Source organism: Elephantulus edwardii, unplaced genomic scaffold (genome assembly GCF_000299155.1).
Source record: "Elephantulus edwardii isolate Elephantulus edwardi_28Jun2011 unplaced genomic scaffold, EleEdw1.0 scaffold00063, whole genome shotgun sequence".
NCBI lineage: Eukaryota > Metazoa > Chordata > Mammalia > Macroscelidea > Macroscelididae > Elephantulus > Elephantulus edwardii.
This window is the reverse complement of record NW_006399813.1, coordinates 13,104,112-13,123,543: the sequence shown is the minus strand read 5'-3', so window position 1 is coordinate 13,123,543 and position 19,432 is coordinate 13,104,112. Positions and strand designations below refer to the sequence as shown.

At 40.9% G+C, this 19,432-nt stretch overlaps 1 protein-coding gene across 1 annotated transcript in view; it reads right to left on the bottom strand.

Moving 5' to 3' along the window:
• The window catches only part of HHAT (hedgehog acyltransferase), a 569,769-nt gene that overhangs the window by 538,282 nt on the left and 12,055 nt on the right, over positions 1–19,432 (bottom strand). Inside the window, exon 2 of the mRNA XM_006888008.1 lies at positions 11,792–11,859. Within this exon, the coding sequence (XP_006888070.1) occupies positions 11,792–11,859 (68 nt within the window). The remainder of the gene's footprint in view (positions 1–11,791; positions 11,860–19,432) is intronic.

Genomic DNA, 19,432 nt, shown 5'->3' with positions numbered 1-19,432 from the left:
TTTCCAATTCCTTGCTATTATAAATAGTGCTGCAATAAGTGTGGCTGTATTTCTATTTGTGTTGTAGCTCTTACTTCTTTGGGATATCTCCATAATAGTGGGATTGCTGGCTCAAATGGTATCTCTATTCCTAGCTTTCTAAAAAAGAGCAAAATTGTCTTCTACAGCAGTTGCACCATTTTACATTAATAATGTGAAATATTTATAGAAATAAACCGCCACATCTACTTCTGTGCAATGGCTGCCAGATTTGAACCATTGTCAGGTACTTAACCATCCACACCAGGGCTCCTCCGCTTTTAGGTAAGTGCTGCTTTTTTTTCCCTCCTCATTCAACTACATAAGCAGCCAAGTTTCCTAAACCTTCTCACAGGCAAGAAAAAGTCCTCACTGGTGGTACCTCTGTACCTGTTACCAGGTGCTTCTGACTGACATAAGTCAAAGCCAACCGCAGTTATTCAGTAGAAAGATGGGAACATTCCACTCATGCAATTTACAACCTAGGAAATCCAAGTGAGGATCAACTGTCAGTCAGTTCTGATGAGTGAGTGAAACACTGTGGGGCATGGCTTTCCTAGCCACTGAACTTGACTCTGCCATGTGGGTGGACTGGGATATGTAAATAAGGTGTGTTAGCCTATCCATAAGACAACTGGCCAATCTCACTAAGCTACAAAGGAGTTGGCTTGTCTCATCAATAAATTGAATGGCTTCAGCAGCATGTTAGACCTTCTCCACCAGTGAAGAAGAGAAGATGAAGAGAAAATGCAGGATGTCCTTCAGGATCAGACATTCTTGCTCTAGCTACACCTAAGGAAGCAGCAGCCATAACCAAAGCAAAGGACCAGAGAGACCTGGCATGAGACAGAGCTCGATGCTACTTCCGCCCTGACCCACCCCAACAGGCAAAACCAGGGCAAAGCTAAGAGCCTTTGCCCAAGTTTGTTGGACAGTTCTGGGGGAAGAGAGACAGCCAATATTGGCAGGACTGAGAACTTTGTAACACTGGTCTAAAGCCATGAGGCTCAAGGCTGAGGTGCCTGCATGCACATTTCAGAAGCTGTCCTGACTGTATTCTGCTACTTTCATGGATTATAACCTTCTGACTTCCCCAACATGGTTCTGCATGGTCTACAAACCATCGTATCAGATTTTGGACCCAGCAAAGCAGTAAATTGGTCTTGAGATGAGTATAAAGAGGTACCGGAGCATGGGAGATAGGTCTAACTTCATGGGAACTGGTTTGCTGCTGTTGATGGGGACAGTTCCCCTTTGTGATGTTGGTAAAGGTCAGATATGGCTGACCCCACACAGATCTTGCTCTTTTTACAAACACCAAGACAAACAGCAGCTTGAACTTATGTATGTCAGTGTAGAACTAACCACCAATATGTTTGTAACGGTTGATTTTTCTCAAAAGTAAATCACCAGTTCTTTCTTTCAATAAGCTTCTGAGTGGACTCCAATGTCCATTATTTCAGTGAGCAGCCAAGTGTGTTCACTGTCTGCACCATCCAGCCATCCACGGACCGTCTGCTTTTGAAAGAAGTGTTTACCTACCATATGTCCCAATTTTTAAAACCTGGACAGGAAAAGGTCTTCTCAGGAAAAAAATTAAAAATTACCTGTGACACCCTTCAAAGTACACTATAATCTTTTTAGAGCTCCTTTAAATAACAATCCTCTTCTTTTAGCTGAGTGTTTAAAATATTTCCTTGGAGAACTTCACTTCTTCGGCACAGAGAGGAAATAAGCAATTGTCAGCTCTACAGCAAGAATTATAGCATCAATTATGGGGTAAAAAAAATAATAGTAACCACAGCATCGTGTGCTGAGCCTCTATTCCATAATATGCATACACAAGCTAGTGGTTTATATCCATCTTCTCTTTCTCCACGCCCTTCCTTTCCAAATTCCACACAATAAAACAGAGGTTCAAAGGAGATAAAGTGGACTCAAGTTCACCCAACTCCAAAGCTTGTGTTCTTTACATTATGAATCAGTACCCTGAATCAGGTATAAAAATAAAAAGGAAAGTTTAATGACAACACAACCTGATTATACCTTTGCATCAGTTTGATTCAGGCTCTACAGCCTGGAGATAAATTTACTACATCAAGTAGAGAATGTGGGCACTAAGAGGTTCTCTTTTTTCTCTCTGGTACCACTTGCGAAAAGATTAGTGAGGGGTGGTAGCCACACAGAGAGCTCTGGTGGTGTCATTCATAAGGAGTTGTCCTGCTGTCTCAAATGTCGTGTCTCTCAGGCAGTTCAAAACTGCCAGCAGCTCTGAAGCAGAAAGATGATCAACCACCTTTTCTGCTATTTATAGCCTAGGAAACTCAATGGAGGATCAGCTGGGAGACAGTTCTGATGAGTGAGTGAGTGAGTGAAAAATTAAGACAGGGAACAACTGGAACTGGAGAGGCATTGATTTGCCATACAGAGGCCCAAGGAAACCTGCAGAGGCTGGTGGAGGGGAACTTCCTCTTCCACAGACTCCAAGAGCAGACCTTATAAAACACAATGTCAAAATCACAGCATATGGCATCTGAACAGCCCTTAACAGCCACACCCACACAAGCTCCCCCGCCACATCTGATATCTGAGCAAGCTCAGTCAGCTTTTCACCAAAGAAACTATAAGGCTCAAAGGCATTCTTTGATTTAGACACAATCCTCAAAACGCAAATATCATCAAAAAATTGGAGGGCTGATGGTCATGCCCAATCCCTTTTCACCTCCTAAATGTAGTTTCATCTGAATCACTGTCCCTCTACCACATCCTTCCCTTTTCGAATCACACTAAGACCCACTGCAATAGCATTTCCTCCTCGAATGTCAAACCCTACTTATTCTCTGCAGCTCAAGTAATGGCCAGATTCTCCCAGTAGCAGCTGGTGCCCACAGTCATTGTTAGGGGCAGTCAAGTCAGCAGGACGCATAGTGACCCTATGAAGAATAAATCTGAACCCTGTCTTAGCCTGTGCCGTCCTCACAAACTCTGACACATTCAAGCCCATTGCTGCAGTCACTGTGTCAATCCCCCTGTTTGAAGATCTTTTCCTTTGCTGTCCCTCTACGTTTCCAAGCAGGATGTCAAAGGCATAGGCTCTCCTAGAAACAAAGCCAATGTATGTGAGACAAAGCTTTATTATCTTTGCCTCCAAGAAGCATTATGACTGCACCTAATGCAAGACATATCTGTTTGTTTCTTTGGCAGTCCATGGGATATTCAGTACCTTTCTCCCACTCCACAGTTCAAAAGCATCAATTCTTCCTCTGTCATCTTTTTTTCATCATCTATCTCTCAGTCCTATAGAAAGTAACTGAAAAGACTATGACCTGAACCAGGCACACCTCAGTCCTCAAACTGACATCACTGTTGCTCAATAATTTGAGTCTACAGTAGTCTCTCCATATTTTGATTCAAACAATGAATTCTTTATAGCTACTACTACCCATCTCTCAGTTGAGCAATGCACTTGAACAGCTATCATGAAATGTTGAACAAATTTCAGTGGGCCTGCCAGACCAATAGAAACAAAGAAGAAAGTCTGGTGATCTATATGCAAAACTCAATTAATGACACAGGATATATATTTGGAGAAAACTGTAACAAGAGCCACATTGCACACCAAATAAATAAACAAACTCAAAGGATTAAGGATCTAAATATAAAATTTAAAACCACAAATATCATAAGAGAAAAGCAGGGACAAACATTAAGGCCTTGACATATGCAATAATCAGAGTAACAAGACCAAAAATTCACAAACATCAGAAGATAAACTGTATTACTAAAACCATCTAGAAAGTTAAATCCTTATGTACATTAAAAGACAGAGCCTATAGATTAGGAAAAAATATTTCACAACAATATATATGACAAGGGACACAGTTGTGAAATGTACTAAAAACTCCAACACTTCAAAAATAAAAAGACAAACCAATTACAAAATGAGCAGAGGCTATGAAAGATATTTCACAGAGAAGACATTCAAATGTCCAAATAAACACATAAAGAAATGTTTGTAGTTATGAATTGTTAGAAAGATCAAATCAAAGCAATAATGAGATATTGTCCCAGCAGTAATAGAAACATTAAAACTACTGTTTCAATCCAGAAGAAAATAAAAATGCTGGTAAGGATGTGGAGAAAGCAGAACTCTCAAACATTGCTGGTGACTATAAAATGGTGCAGCCATTGCAGATAATATTTTGGGGCTTCTGTGCAAAGTTGGAAATGGGAATACTATTTGGTCTAGTGATTGAATTACTAGGTATATACCTTAAAGAAAAGAGTTGCAACATGAACATGTTTATGTACACCCATATTCACTGCAGCATTATCTACAATAACAAAGAGATGGAAGCAAGCTAAGTACTTATCAAAAGAAAAATGGATAAACTATGGCACATTCACACAATGGGATACTATGTAGCCCTAAAGAATAATGAAGGAAATATCAAACTTCTAGAGTGGTTGCCCCATGTTACAATTCCACCAACAGTGTATGAGTTCCATTCTTTCTCTCTAACATTTACTACTTGCTGTCCTACGTGGGTGAGGTAGTAGCTCATTGTGATTTTGATTTGTAGCTCTCTGATTGCCAGTGATTTTGAGCATCTCTTCATGTGCCTGTTGGCCATCCAAACGTCTTCCTCTGTGAAACATCTTCCTATGTTTTTTTGCCAATTTTGTAACTGGGTTGTCAGTCTTTTCTTTGTAGAGCTCACATCATATTCTGTAAATTTTTTTGTTATGAGACCCTTGTCTGCAATGGTAATATCAAATGTTTTTTTCCTAGTCAGCAGGTTTTCTTTTCACCCTGAAAAAAAGGTTTTTATGCACACAATGATTTAACATTTAGAAGGTCATATTGAACAAGCTGTCCTGTCTTGGTTATGTATTTCTGGCTGCATTTGTCAATCCATTTATAGTATAGGCTAGGCCTCCTAAATTTAGGCCTATTTTGTCTCTTAATATCTTTATAGTTTCAGGCTTTACTCCTAGGTCTCTGATCCACCTTAAGTTGATTTTTGTGTATGGTGTGAGACATGGATCCTGCTTCAGCTTTCTGCAGATAGTAGTGCAGTTTTGCCTACACCATTTATTGAAGAGACTGTCATTTCCTCATTTGACAGTTTCTATTTCCTTGTTGAATACCAGTTGAACATGGGTAGATGGATTCATTTCTGGGTTCTTGATTCTGTTCCATTTGTCTAAGTGTGTGTTATATGCTGTTTTGATTATTTCAGCTTTGTAAGTAGGTTTTGAGATCAGGAAGAACTATCTATGCCTCCCATTTCAATTTTGCTGAACATAGAAATTTCTTATGACCCAGCTATTCCACTGGTAGGAATATACCCTGAGAAAAACAGAACTGAAATACAAATTGAGATTTGTACACCAATGCTCATAGCAACACTATTCACAATAGCAAGAACATAGAAACAGGCCAAATGTCCATCAAAAAGAATATTATGCAACAATTAGAATCAAGGATTTTGAAAAATACTATGTAACATGCAAAAGACTAAAGAGCATTATTCCTAATGAATTAACTCAATCTCATAAGGACAAGTACTGCATAAGACCATTATTATAAAAATAGAAGGATAACTAGTTAAATGTGTAGAAAAGTAGAAAGAGGTAAAAGGGGGGACACATAGGTGCTGAGGGCTGAGAGGGGAAGGAGAGAAACTGCAGGGTCATGGTGGGTACGGAAAGAGGGTGAAGGAATTAGGAAAGCTCCAAAATTAACCTGAAAAGATGAGGCAATAGTGGGCATAGATCAATGGTGATTAATTTTATAAAACACAATGTATGGGAATGATTGTATGAAACATAATGTGAATATGTGAAACACAATATATATGAAGCACATTGTATATAAATTTTGTATGCAGTCTAACATAAACTAAATTTTTTAAAAAGATTATTGAATATCCTTTATCCTGTGCCAGTCTCATTGTCTCCAACATTGTCTCTGACAGCAGACTTTCCCAATGCAATTTGTCTTTTCATTTCCTGGTTGCTGGTGCCAAGAGTGTTGACTGTGGAGCCAAGCAAACTAAAGCTGTTAACAATCTCAAACTCTTCACCATATATCATGATGCTGTCAATTGTCCCAGTGGTAAGAATCTTTGCTTTCTTGATATTGAGCCTCAATCCATATTGAAGGATGTAGTCCTTGATCTTCTACAGCAAGTGCTTCTGGTCCTTCTCAGCAAGCAGGGTTGTGTCATCTGCATAATGCAGATTGTTGAGTCTTCCTCCAATCCTGATGCCACATTTCTCCTCATAGAGTCCAGATTCCTGGATGATCTGTACCGCATATAGTTTGAAAAAGTATGGAGATAGGATACATCCTGTGTGTGCACCCTTCCCAATTTTGAACCGTACAGTGTTTCCTTGTTCTGTTCTGATGACTGCCTCCTGGTCCAAGTATAGGTTTCATATAAGCACAATCAAATGTTTTAGGATTCCCGTTCTCCTCAGAGTCAGCCACAGTTTGTTGTGATCCATACAGTCAAATGCCTTTGCATAGTAAACGAAAAACAGAAGGACATTCATTTGTTGATGGTTTACTAGATGTGAGAGTTGAGGAGGAAAAAAATCAAAAGGTGGATACTAGATAGATAGATATATTAGGATGAAAAAAGGAAAGTTAATATGTAATAAGGGGGTGATCAGCATAATAAGCCAAAGAGAGGAGAGGTTAGCCAATGTGAGGAACCCCTCAACATGATGGGCTGACACAATGATTACAACGACAGGATTTAATATGCCAGAGATCAGGAGGATGGCACCACACAGGGGACAGTTCTGATCTGCTTTCCATAAGATTACAGTTAATCATAATTACCTTGACAGGACTTACCAACTACAGCATAATATCATTAAACAACAGGAAGACACAGACAGGTACATAGTCTGAAAGAGCGTGATTACAATGGGGATATTATAATTCATGTCATACAATAAAGTATGGATGGATGGTTGAATAAGAAACTACTCTGCTCTATATACTTTCCTTTAAAGCACAAATAACAAAAAAAAAAAGAGAGAAAACCTGAATACTGAAAATCCAATGGATCACAACTTCCAGTCCACTCCAATCCAATTGGACTCCAATTGGACTCCAATTCAATCAATCACGGGGGTGGCAGGGGCTTGGCACCAATTTGTCTGTTTGTACTTGGGGCTGCTATGAGCCAGGGGCTGATTAGAAGGCACCTTCTAGCTGCATGTGCTCCCAAATACCTACCTAGGACTGAGGCATTTTACTTCCATGTTGCAACTGAGTGCAGTGTTGTTCATGCTTCAATCCAACAGAAAACTCATCTAGCCTATGCCCAGTGCTGGAATTACAGAAATCACAGAATCCAAATTTTTCCCTAGTGGTGCTGATATGTTAATGTGGGAGAGACAGTGCAAGTAAGTTTGTGCATCTAGTTTTCTCATAGCAGAGTGAAAGAGCTAGACGCCAAAGGATCACTGTCACATCACCCTATTTATTTCCTTCAACTTTAACTCAACTTGAAACTACTTGATTTGTTCATTAACTATTTCTTTCTCCACTAAGAGAAATTAAGGTGGAAAATTTGTCTAACTGGTTCACAACAGTTATCCCAGCAATCAACATGGACTTAAGCATAGAAACACACATTAAAAGGTGTGTTGGGGCAGAAAGGAAAGGTGTGTTTGTGGAAGGAAGGACATGAGATGAGGCAGAGAAGTATCAGGAACCACATGCATATTCAGACCAACGTAAGGCTCCAGCCAATACTTCGATGGAGGGAGTTGGCTGGCAGAGCTCTGAGCAGTTAGTGAGGACGAGACAGGAAGGGGTGAGGGGCACTCCAAGCAAGGGGAAAGAGGGAAAGGTAAGAAATAGGAAAGTGTAAGACATGAGGGTGTCGTTGTTGTTGTTGTTGTTGTTGTTGTTGTTGTTGTTGTTGTTGGCTGCAAAGTTGAAAAGCAGCCCATAGCTGACCTTCCTATGGGTTTTCGGAGGTAGTAAATCCCACAGGAGAGGTCCATCCTCCTGTCAAGGGTAGAACCCTCTTAAATGGGGAAAGGTGTGTAGAAATCCTCTCAAATACAACTGACATGGGGTGTTTTTTTTTAAACTGTGGTATATATACACACAAAAATCTATGTGTGTATACATATAGTTGGCATTTCAACAATCTTCACATGTACAGATTAGGTACATTAATTGCAGTCATCATGTGGTTCAACCACTGTCTTATCTATTCCCATACTATATCATCATGCTTGGGAATCCCAGAACACTTTATCGTTCTAATGTGAAACCTATACTTGGACCAAGAGGCAGTTGTCAGACAGAGCAAGGAAACACTGCATAGTTCAAAATTGAGAAAGGTGTACGCCAGGGCTGTGTCCTATCTCCATACCTTTTCAACCTGTATGCAAAACAGATTATCCGAGAGGCTGCACTCTGTGAGAAGTGTGGTGTCAGAATTGGTGGAAGATCTATTAACAAGCTGCATTATGCAGATGACACAACCCTGCTTGCTGAAACTGAGAAAGACCTGATGCACTTGTTGCAGAGAGCCAAGGACTGCAGCTTTCAGTATGGATCGAGGCTCAATGTCAAGAAGATAAAGATTCTCACCAGTGGGCCAACTGGCAGCATCAGGATGGATGGTGAAGAGATAGAGATGTTTAACAGCTTTAGCTTGCTTGGCTCTACAGTCAACACTATTAGTACCAGCAGCCAGAAAATTAAAAAACGTATTGCATTGGGGAAAGTCTTCTGTCAGAGAACTCTACAAAGTCCTGGAGAGAAACAATGTCAGTCTGGAGGCTAAGATGCACCTGAGACAGGCCATGGCCTTTCAATGACTTGATATGCACCAGAGAGCTGGATGATGATTAGGGATGAAAGAAAGAGAATTAATGCCTTTGAGCTGTGGTGTTGGAGAAGAGTATTGAATATCCCATGGATTGCTAGGATAACAAATAGATTCATCCTAGAGAGGATGAAGCCAGGCTGCTCTTTGGAGTCAAGGATTCTGAAGCTTTATCTGACATACTTTAGACAGGTTGCACAGAGGAACCATTCCTTGGAGTGGGATGTCATGCTTGGGAGGGTGGAGGGATAGCACAGGAGAGGAAGACCCAGTTTGAGGTGGATTGATCCAGTGACTGGGATAATCGGGGTGGGTGTGTCTGAGACAGTGAGATTGGCACAGGATAGAGTGGGATTTAAGGCTGTTGTACATATGGTCACTATGAATCACAGGCGACTCAACAGCACATAACAACACCACCACATCTGGTGAATAAAGCAACATAAGCCAGGAGGGGGCATCTCATTCATGGTAGGACATTTTCCTACTCCCAATTATAGGTCTTCTACCCAATACAAAGCCAAAGGTGGGTGATGTTTAATCTGTGGCCCCTGGGCCTGTCTTTCATTGTTTTTGTTCAGACATTCCTCTAGGTCGTATTGCCCTGGTGTGTCCACTTGCTGTATAGTGGTAACTTGTGGTTGCTGTGAAGCTGAACACTGTGACACTGATGTGTCAAATGCGTTAATGGTTGGTTACCCAATGCGGCCAGATTGGGGTGGCACTCCCAGATTAAACAAGCTTGGAAGCAGGAGTGGCACCAACTTCCGGAAACCCTATGAACCTTGAGAGAGGAAGAAAGACACCCAAGCATTGAGGACTCTCCTTCATAGGGTCGCTATGAGTCGCCTGTGACTGGATGGCCCTTAACAGCAATAACATCAACATAGAGAGAGAGATCAGCTGGCCCAGTGGACAGAAAGTGATGCTACCAAGCCAAAGGTGGGTGACTTTTAATACGGGGCCCATGGGCCTGTCTTTCATTGTTTTTGTTCTAACATTCCTCCAGGTTGTATAGCCCTGGTGTATCCACTTGCTGTATAGTGGTAACCTGTGAGTGGCATCCACTTCCATAACAGCTTGCCTCCAGAAACCCTATGAACATGGAGAGAGGATGAAAGACAACCAAACGTTGAGGACTCTCCTTCATAGGGTCGCTATGAGTCGCCTGCAATTCGACGGCACTTAACAACAACAACCCAATACAGGGATTCTGCTCAGAGATGGGAAAAGAGACAGGCTACTTAAGAAAATTTAAAAAAAAATAGAAATCAAGGTAAATTTGTCACAATTCTAAGCAAGATTTTTCAGCTGTCAAGAGGAAACAACAGTACAGGCAGCACCCAATTTGGAAATGAACTGCCTTAAAAAACTTATTTATAAATCAAGTGCTCAAGATGTAAAATCCAAGCAGCATTTTACATATCTCCAATAAAGCCGACTAAAACTGGCTCAACTTACAATAGACCTGGTATTAGATTATGCACTTAGAGTAACAAGACTTCTTAAACTGATTATGACACTTGGAAAAAAACGAATACTCAGCTAGTGACTAGGCTTGAGCTAAACTATGAGTAGGGGCTTGACCACTCCAATAATTACTAGAAAACTAAAGTAGAAGAATGAGAAGAATCTCCTCAAAAGAAAAAGGTTGCTTTGAGCGAAAATATAATCTAACACCTCCTTCCTGGAATAGAAGGTTCTGGTAGTTTCACATAAAATACTATATAAGAATGGAAGCACTAGTGGTCACACCCAGAAGGGCATAGGTGTGCCATCAGGACAATGGGCACTGTGCTCATTACCTAAGCCACAGAGTGAACTGCCGCTGAGGGCTAATGAGCCAGCCCACTGTCACAGCAGCACCAGGCGGGGAGGGTGGAATATTGTTTTCCAAGACTCTGTGCTGGAATCTTAATCTCTATACATGTGGGTATCATCCTGTTTAGAAGTCATCTCCTTCGTTAGGTTAAAGAGATGGGTCCTAATCAAAATAGGTGGGTCCTAAAGCTCATCACTTCTGAATGATACAAAGAGCAGCAGAGACACTGAGATCAGCAAGCACAGTGGGGAAAGGGGTTCTATCTGAAGTGGACAGAGGCAGACAAGTCTATAAACTCAGGAACTCTAAGGATTGAAATAGACAAAGAAAGGCCATCTCTCCTGGAGCTATGAGCTAAACTCAGACTTTTTGCCTCTTAAACTGTAAGAAACTTGTGTTATTTAAAGATATGTAATTGTAGTGTTTCTGTTACAGCAGCACTGGGAGACTAAGATAAGGGTAGAGGAGTGGAAAGGGCAGTGTATTCTGCAACAGTGTAGATGACCAGTAGCACTAGGAGCAGAAAGGATAAAGACATTCTTCTAGGGAGCTCCAATGGCCTAGTGTTAAGAAGCTACACTGCAATCCTGAAGGCACACAGTTCAAATCCACCAGCTGTCCTGCAGGAGAAAGATGGGCAATCTCTTCCCATGTGACTAACTGCCTCTGAAAACCTACCTCAGTGCCAGCTATGAGTCAGTTATGACTCAACAGTACACCACAAAAAAACAAAAATAGTTGCCAAGAGTTAAGAAGCTGGGGACCACATTAGACTCTAATAGATATGATAAAGTAAGGGGGGGGTGGGAAACGTCCTAAAGTTTATGGAAGTGAAGTTTTATTAATTAACAAGGTTGTATAATTAAATTAATGGTATTTTAACAGAGCAGAGAACAAAAAAGATAAATGACCTTGAAGAACACCTTACCTAATGCAGTGTGTGTATAATGCTACAAAAGAATATTTTACTAATTCCAAAATGCTACTGAATACTTTGGCAGGATTAGCACTAAATACAAAGGTAATACTAAATATTGTAACCAGCTTTGGAAGTTTAAAAGTTTATCAAGGGTCCAGGACATACCTTCTTCAGTCCTCCAAACAAAGTGTCAGTCTCCAGCTCAAATTCTTGGTCCAGTTCCTCTTCATGTTCTGACAAGAGAGACAGTCTCCATTAGCCACAAGTCTAAACTCAAGCTCTTTGCTGTGGAGGTGGAACCGGCTCAGACATGACCCGTCAGCAGGTTTCCAAAGCTGTATTTCACACAGGAAAAGACTGAACAACTGGTGGATTCGAACTATTAGACATAGCATCTGGGTTAGCACTGCAAACCCCTATGGACTATGCCACTACAGATTGATTGAATCCCAAGGGCACTAAAGGAAACTGGAATCCATCCATGGAAAAGCTGCCTGATAAGCAAGCAATGGCATGGAATATGCCAACATCCTTGATCTTTCTTTCCAATTTTCTGTGACCTGGATTCCTGGAAATACGTGCTGGGGCTGATGGGACTTTCCCTTCACCTTGTAATAAAAGTCACTGAAAAAGTGGTGATTATGGAAAAAAGCTTCTAACAGAAGGAAGCTTGGAGAAAGTATAGTACCAATACTCTGTATATCCAAACTAAACCAAATTCATTGCCAAGATCAGTGTTAACTCATAGTAGCTTTACAGGCCAGAGGGGAAATGCCCCATAGTGTTCCCAAGATGATAAATCTTTACAGAATCAGACTGTCCCATCTCTCCCCCATAGAGTGATTGATGGGTTCAAGCCATTGCCCTTTTGGTTAGTAGACAAGTGCTTTAGCCACTGTACCACCAGGGCTTCTATGCTACTGTAGAGACCATTTAAAAAATGTATAATGGACCATGATACAAAACTCTCATGAGCAGGACTGCATTATATGATATAATGCTAACACAACTATGGGAGTAAAGGTGATTCAGTGTTAGAATTCTCACCTATTCTGGAGACCCAGGTCTAATTCTTGTATGTGTTTCCTTGCACCACCATTAAATATATATATGGAGGTTTGTATTTTGCTATGCTGCTGAACAGGTTTCTGTAGAGCTTCCAGGCTAAAGCTAGAGTAGGAAGCGAGGCTCCCATGATTAGCCATTGAAAAGTCTGTTCCAAACCAGTCTGATGACCAACTGATTGTAGCGATTGTGCAGGACAGGCAGCATTTTGTCCTGTGTATGGAAGCACTAGAATTGACTTGATGTCAGCTAACAAGATTATAAAATATAGTAACATAATGTAATAGGCCTATTGTAAATAAAGGTGACAATAGATTTATACATATATGTTGTTGTTGTTGTTGCTTGCCGTCGAATGGAGCACAACTCATAATGACCCTATGAACAAAAGACCTGAAGCCTTTCTCTAACCATAGTCGTTTCTCAAAGTTCATAGTGTTTCCAGAGGCATGTCATTGAGGAAGTGGATGCCACTCCTGCTTCTAATATATATAATACAAATTTTTTTTTCAAATCCTTTTAGTGAGAATACAATAAGAAGCTTAGTGGGAGGTACTCAGCATGAAAGAGCACAAGACTGACATAGCTGTTGCTCTCCCAGGGCTTGCTGTACACTGGAGAAACAGACAAGCAATCAAGAAATTACAGCAGTGTTGATAGAATGTTGAAGCTGGAGGAATGAGGTGCAGTTGGGCAACCGACCCTTTCAGCTGCAGCTACAAACACACCACATGTTGTGTGTGGCACAGAGTGCAGACATAATTCCAAGGAAGCCTTCAGCAAACCAACTGCAAGCTGTCATAACTCAACAAAGAACTCATAGAAACTCTGGTTTTATTCATGGAGAAAGGGTAGTGAGCCTGTCTGTCTCTTCCCTTTTCTATTTTGGCTTCACTTTCATATAAAACAAAAGTCAGGAAATCATAGAATTATGTAGAATTAAACCCAAGTGAAAAGCAGAATTCTTTCCTTTTTCTTGTAGGAAAGAGTGCATTCAGGAGCAGAGGAATGGACTTGCAGAAAACCATTTCCTGAAGCTAGAACTTAGCTCCCTCTAGTGGGGAAATTGAAGCCTCTGCAGCTGGGAGAGTTCATAAAATCCAGTCCAGCACTGCCCAGCAGAAACACAATAGGAGCCATGCATTTAATTCAAGTATTTCCAGCAACTACACTATAAGAAGTGGGGGGATTGATTTGTTTATATTTTATTTATTCCAGTGTATCCAAATTAATCCAGTCTGTATTTCATGTTGTGATTATGTGCTATCGAATAAACTGTGACTCATAGTGATCCTATGTACAATTACCTCCAAACTTTGTCCTATCTTGAGCCAATCTTACTGTCTCCAACACACCTGCCCCTATTACCCAGACACTGTATCAATCCATTTCTTCCAGGGTCTCTTTCTCTTGTGCTGACACTCTACTCTTCCAAGAATGATAGCCTTCTCCAAGGTCAGGTCCCTCCTGGCAACATACACAAAGTATGTGAGATGGAGCTTCAGAATCCTTACCTCTAAGGAGCAACTTGGTTTCACCCTATCCAGGACAAATCTGTTTGCTCTCTTAGCAGTCCATGGTTATGTTCAAATAGTCTTCTCTAGTACCACAACTCAAGACATTGATTCTTATTGTCATCCTTATTAATCATCCAGCTGTCTGATAAATAGCAAGTAACTGCAATGACTATGACGTGGATTAGGCACACCTTAGTCTCTAGAATGATATCATTTCTCTTTAGTACTCTGGAGAAGTCCCCAACAGCAGATTTTCACATTGCAATTTGTCTTTTTATTTCCTGACAGCGGTGCCAAGGGTGTTGACTGTGGAGCTGAGCAAGCTGAAATTATTAACAATCTCAATCTCTTCTCCATCTATCACAGTGCTGTCAATTGGTGAGAATCTGTGTCTTCTAGATGTTGAGCTTCAATGTATATTGAAGACAGCAGTCCCTGACCTTCTTTTGCAGCACATGTTTCAGGTCCTCCTCAGTTTTGGTAAGTAAGGTTGTTGCATAATGCAGGTTGTTGATGTCCAGCCTTTCAAATGCTCTGTTCTGCATACAGACTGAAAAGGTATAGGGACAGGAAGTATCACTTATTTTCAGTTACTTTGCACTCCACTTTTTATACCAGCTCTTGAAAACACACTATCCAAGGTGTCCTGACAATACTTCTCATTTAGAGTGGTCACAATTGAAGTGCTCTTTAGCCACATACAGCCAATGGCCACAGTACCGGACAGCAGCTCTCCAGATCAATAATATTCTCTCCTGTAATAGAGAAATCTTACAAAATTATCCTAAGCTGACTTCTTGAGTCCATATGGCTGTGCCTGGAGAGCCTTCCTCACTACCTGGAACAGGAAAAGCAGAGTCAGCTTACTTCTAGATGTCATTCCCCAAAATTCTCACTTTAAAAAAAAAGGAGCCACTCAAACTTATTGAGTCAATTCCCCAAAGTTAAAATCAATTCACAGCTGACTCTCCATCTGGTTCTTCGAAGACGGTAAACCACAAAAGGGAGGACACTGCTCAAGTTCCTCTCATGGGTCTGCTAGAGAGTTTGAACCATCAGAGAGGTACCACTTTGGGTGAGCAGAGCAGGATTTTGCCACTCGAGCGCCCTTTCCCAAAATCTGCCACAAAACTGCCTCTGAGAGCAAACAGCAAGACTTTTCTGCTGATGCAGCCTCTTGACACCCCATTCTCAACATCATTCTCATTACCATCACCCTCTTCAAGAAAAGGCTACTTCATAGCCCCATTCGACCTCCCCAGTGACAGTATTTGCAATTTCATCACTGCCAAAGAGCTGTGATGACAAACAGTGTACTTAAAACATCTAACTAACCTATCTTCTTTTACCCTATCAACTTTATGGAAGATTAATTCTGGGACAGAGTAGGAGGATGAGAGGATATTAACTGGGAAGCGGAGGACAAACCACACCCCTCAGTCTCACTGAGGCCACTGTCAGGGATTAGCAACACCCAATCACTGTATAATGAGACGTGCTGTTTCTATGAATGTGGAAAACTACAATCAGCTCCAACACATTCTTTATTTCTTTCCAAAGGGAGCCTGTGAGTACTGCAGAGTGTAGCAGGAGATGGGAAACAGAAAAGATGGACTTACTAGGATAAGAGTACTTAATAGTCAACAACTCTCAAACACTCACATACAAAATATTCATAGAGCAAAGGGGTGATAAAATGCTGGTCATTCCATGACACTTTGAGATAGGGGGGCTTCTTCTTTTCTTTCTCCAATTCCTACTCTAAAACAATGAAAAAGTAGTTTCACAATATACCAAACAAAAGCATACCAAATATGTAAAAGGAAGGTAAAAGGATAAATTGCATAAATGGCCTCCAAATCTCCCAAAAAGGCCTTAGGAGATTTATTGACTTGCATGGTCCTTCTTACTTTATAATTTGTGCATATATGTCGGCTCAAGATAGAGCAGGGTTGAGGCTGTTGTACATAGGATTGCTATGATGCGCAAACAACATAAGAGAATATAACAACATGCTTATTTGTTCATACTTTGCCCTTATGAGTACAATATTTGTCTGTCAGTTTTTTGTGCTCAAGAAGCCTGCTGATTTCTGTGATGCTGGAAGCTGTGCCATTAGTATTCTAACATCAGTGGATCATCCACGGTGGACAGGTTTTAGTGGAACTTCCAGATTAAGACAGACTAAGAAGAAGTAATGGCCCTCCACTTCTAAAATAACCAGCCTTTGAAAACTTTTGAACAATTAAGAGGAGGTGCTACTAGGCATGATTTATTGACTATGGGAAGATATTCACCTACGTGAGTCATACAAAATTGTGCTAACATTGAGAAGAATGGAAATCCCAGAATATTTAATTATACTCATGTGAAACCTAGACCAAGAAACTGATGTGCAAACAATGGAACACTGCCTGATTTAAAACCAGGAAAGATATGTGTCAAGGCTGTACCCTTTCTCCATTACCCGTTCAACATGTAGACTGAGCAAATCATTCAAGAGGATGAACTTTACTAAGAAGACTAGGGCATCAGGAATGGAGGAAGACATGTCAACAACTATGTTGAGGACCCTACTTGTTAAAAGTGAAGAGGACTTAAAATGCTGTAGGAAAATCAATGACTTCACTCTTCGATATAGATTGTATTTCAACATCAAGAGAACAAAACTCTTCACCCCTAGGCCAATTGGCAACATCATTATAGACGGAAAATGATTGGAGTTTTTAACTATTTCATCTTGCTTGGAGCTACAATCAATATCGTTGGTACCAACAGTCATGAGATCAGAAGACATGTTGCATTAGGAAAATCTGCTGTCAAGAATCTCTCTACAGTTCTATGTAGCAATGATGATAAAGATGAAGGTGAATTTCATTCAAGTCATGGTCTTTTCAATTGCTTGGTATACATCTAAAAGTTGGACAGTGACTAAAGATGACAAATGAAGAACCGATGCTTCTGAGTTGTGGTGTTGGAGAAGAGTACTGAATATCCCATAAACTACCAAGAGAATAAACAAGTATGTCTCAGAGAAAGTGCAGCCAGAGTGCTCCACAGAAGCAAGAATGGTTCAGCTTCATCTCATATATTTTGGGCATGGTGTGGGAAGGGCCAGTCCTCAGACAAAGATATCATACTTAGAGTCTGATGGGCAGCAAAAGTGCAGGACTGTCAGGGAGGTAGACTGACACAGTGACTGTAACAGTGGGCTCAAGCATACCAGCGCTGATGAGGATGGCATAGGCTACAGCAAGGTTCAAATCTGTTGTTCATAGGGTTGCTATGAGTTACACTTGACTCACAGCACCTAATAACAACAACACTAACAGTGCAGGAACTCTGGTGGCCTATCAAGTAAAGAACTGTGAGCCAACCCAGGGGTACACAGTTCAATCCATCAGCTGCTCTGCGGGAGACAGGCAATCTCCACCTGTGCAATTCACAGCCTCTGAATACCTGCGGGAGAGTCAGGTAGGTTCCAACTCTTTGACACATAACAATAGCAACAACAACAACAAGGAGTGCAATTTGCATGGAAATCCTTAGAGTAACTGTCAGAGGTAGAAAAATGCCCAGGTGAGGCTGGAAACTCCCCAAGAGGAAGCTTGATGCAAGTTCTATATGTTGAGGGATAAGATTCCAATACTGGCTTGTGTTACAGGGGAGGAAAAGGGTCTGGAACCCACCATGCAGTGCTCCCCTCAAATGCTCCCCAAGTCGTGTTCCAAGTCATTGTGAGAGATTTACAAAAAAATATTAAGAGAGTAGATTCCCTATAACCTTGAGTTACAGTGTGAATAACTGGAAGAAAAGACCAGCACAAATCCAAGAGGAAGGGTTGACAAGGTGACCTGGGTAAGAAAGGTAGCAATTCAAACAATTCACAGATTTCAGAGAGTGTTTCCTATTCCCTACACCACAGGTAACAAGGGAAATGAGTCAAATGTGATAAGCACAGCTCAAACAGAACACACAGAGTCATACAGTGTTACACACCCACTATTAACACTGGTGAGTGAGACAGGCTGCCAAGTCCCTGGTTCCTGCAAGGGCTATGCATATGGGTCCATTCAGAGGGTGTGTTAAAGGGTGCTCTAGTGGCCTAGTGGCAAGAAGCTGCACTGCAGTCCCTAAGGTGCGCGGTTCAAATCCACCAGATGATCCACTGCAGAAAGAGGAGCAATCTTCTCCTGTGCCAGCTGGATCTGATTTGATGGTACACAATAAGAAAAAAGAAAAAAAAAAGATGGTGTGTTAACAGAAAGGCTCCTGGTGGGTGGGTCTACCCACAGCTATCCAACACCCCCCAGTCCAAGGTCAGGCCACCTGCTCAAGGACAAAGCCAGGGTCTTTGTGCCCCCACATTGAGATGGGCCTCCAAAGTTGCCAACTGTTGGAATTAAAATCCTCCACTTAGAAAAACAAGTAGGGAAGAAGAAAAAAGTACATCTTGATGAAGAAAACCCACCCCATTGAGGGGTTAGAATAGCTCATGAACAATGTGTAACAAAGAATTCATCTATAAGTCAGTCATTCTATCCTTTTCTCACAAGCTGTGATTAGGAAGGAGGAAACCCACAGGAGTAGAAAGGCATAAACAAAAGGTATAAGGCAAATGCTCTCAATTAGAATTGTGTGAGAACACCTACTACATAAGAACAAAGAAACTGGGAATGGCAATTCAAATAAATACTTTTCCCTATAAAAAACAGTCTTTAAATATACAGGCTCCCTGGTATCAAAGAATTTATTCAGAGAAACATTAACTACTGATCATGAAATATTAAAGAATTAAAAATAAAGCACCTGTGAAATTAAAACACGAATCAATGGAAAGTACAATTGCTTTTAGAGACATGTTATTAATACAATACTACTCAGAAGGATATTTACGGCATGAAAGAAGGTGTGCCTGAGTTCTAGAAAGTCAAAAGGGTCCAGGGTAGTTGCTGCTCATTAGAATGTTACTTCCATGGGGAAAATATGATAGAATTTATAAATAACTTCAAGAGGCTGATTATTGAAAAAGAAGAATACTTGACTCACAGCACCTAGTAACAACAACATGAATAGTGCAGGGAACCCTGGTGGTCTATCAGGTAGAGAATTGTGCTGCCCACCCAAAGGCACACACACAGTTCAACCAATCAGCTTCTCTGTGGGAGATCTGGCAACTTCCACCTGTGTAATTCAGAGTCTACTTATTACAAAGTAGACAAAC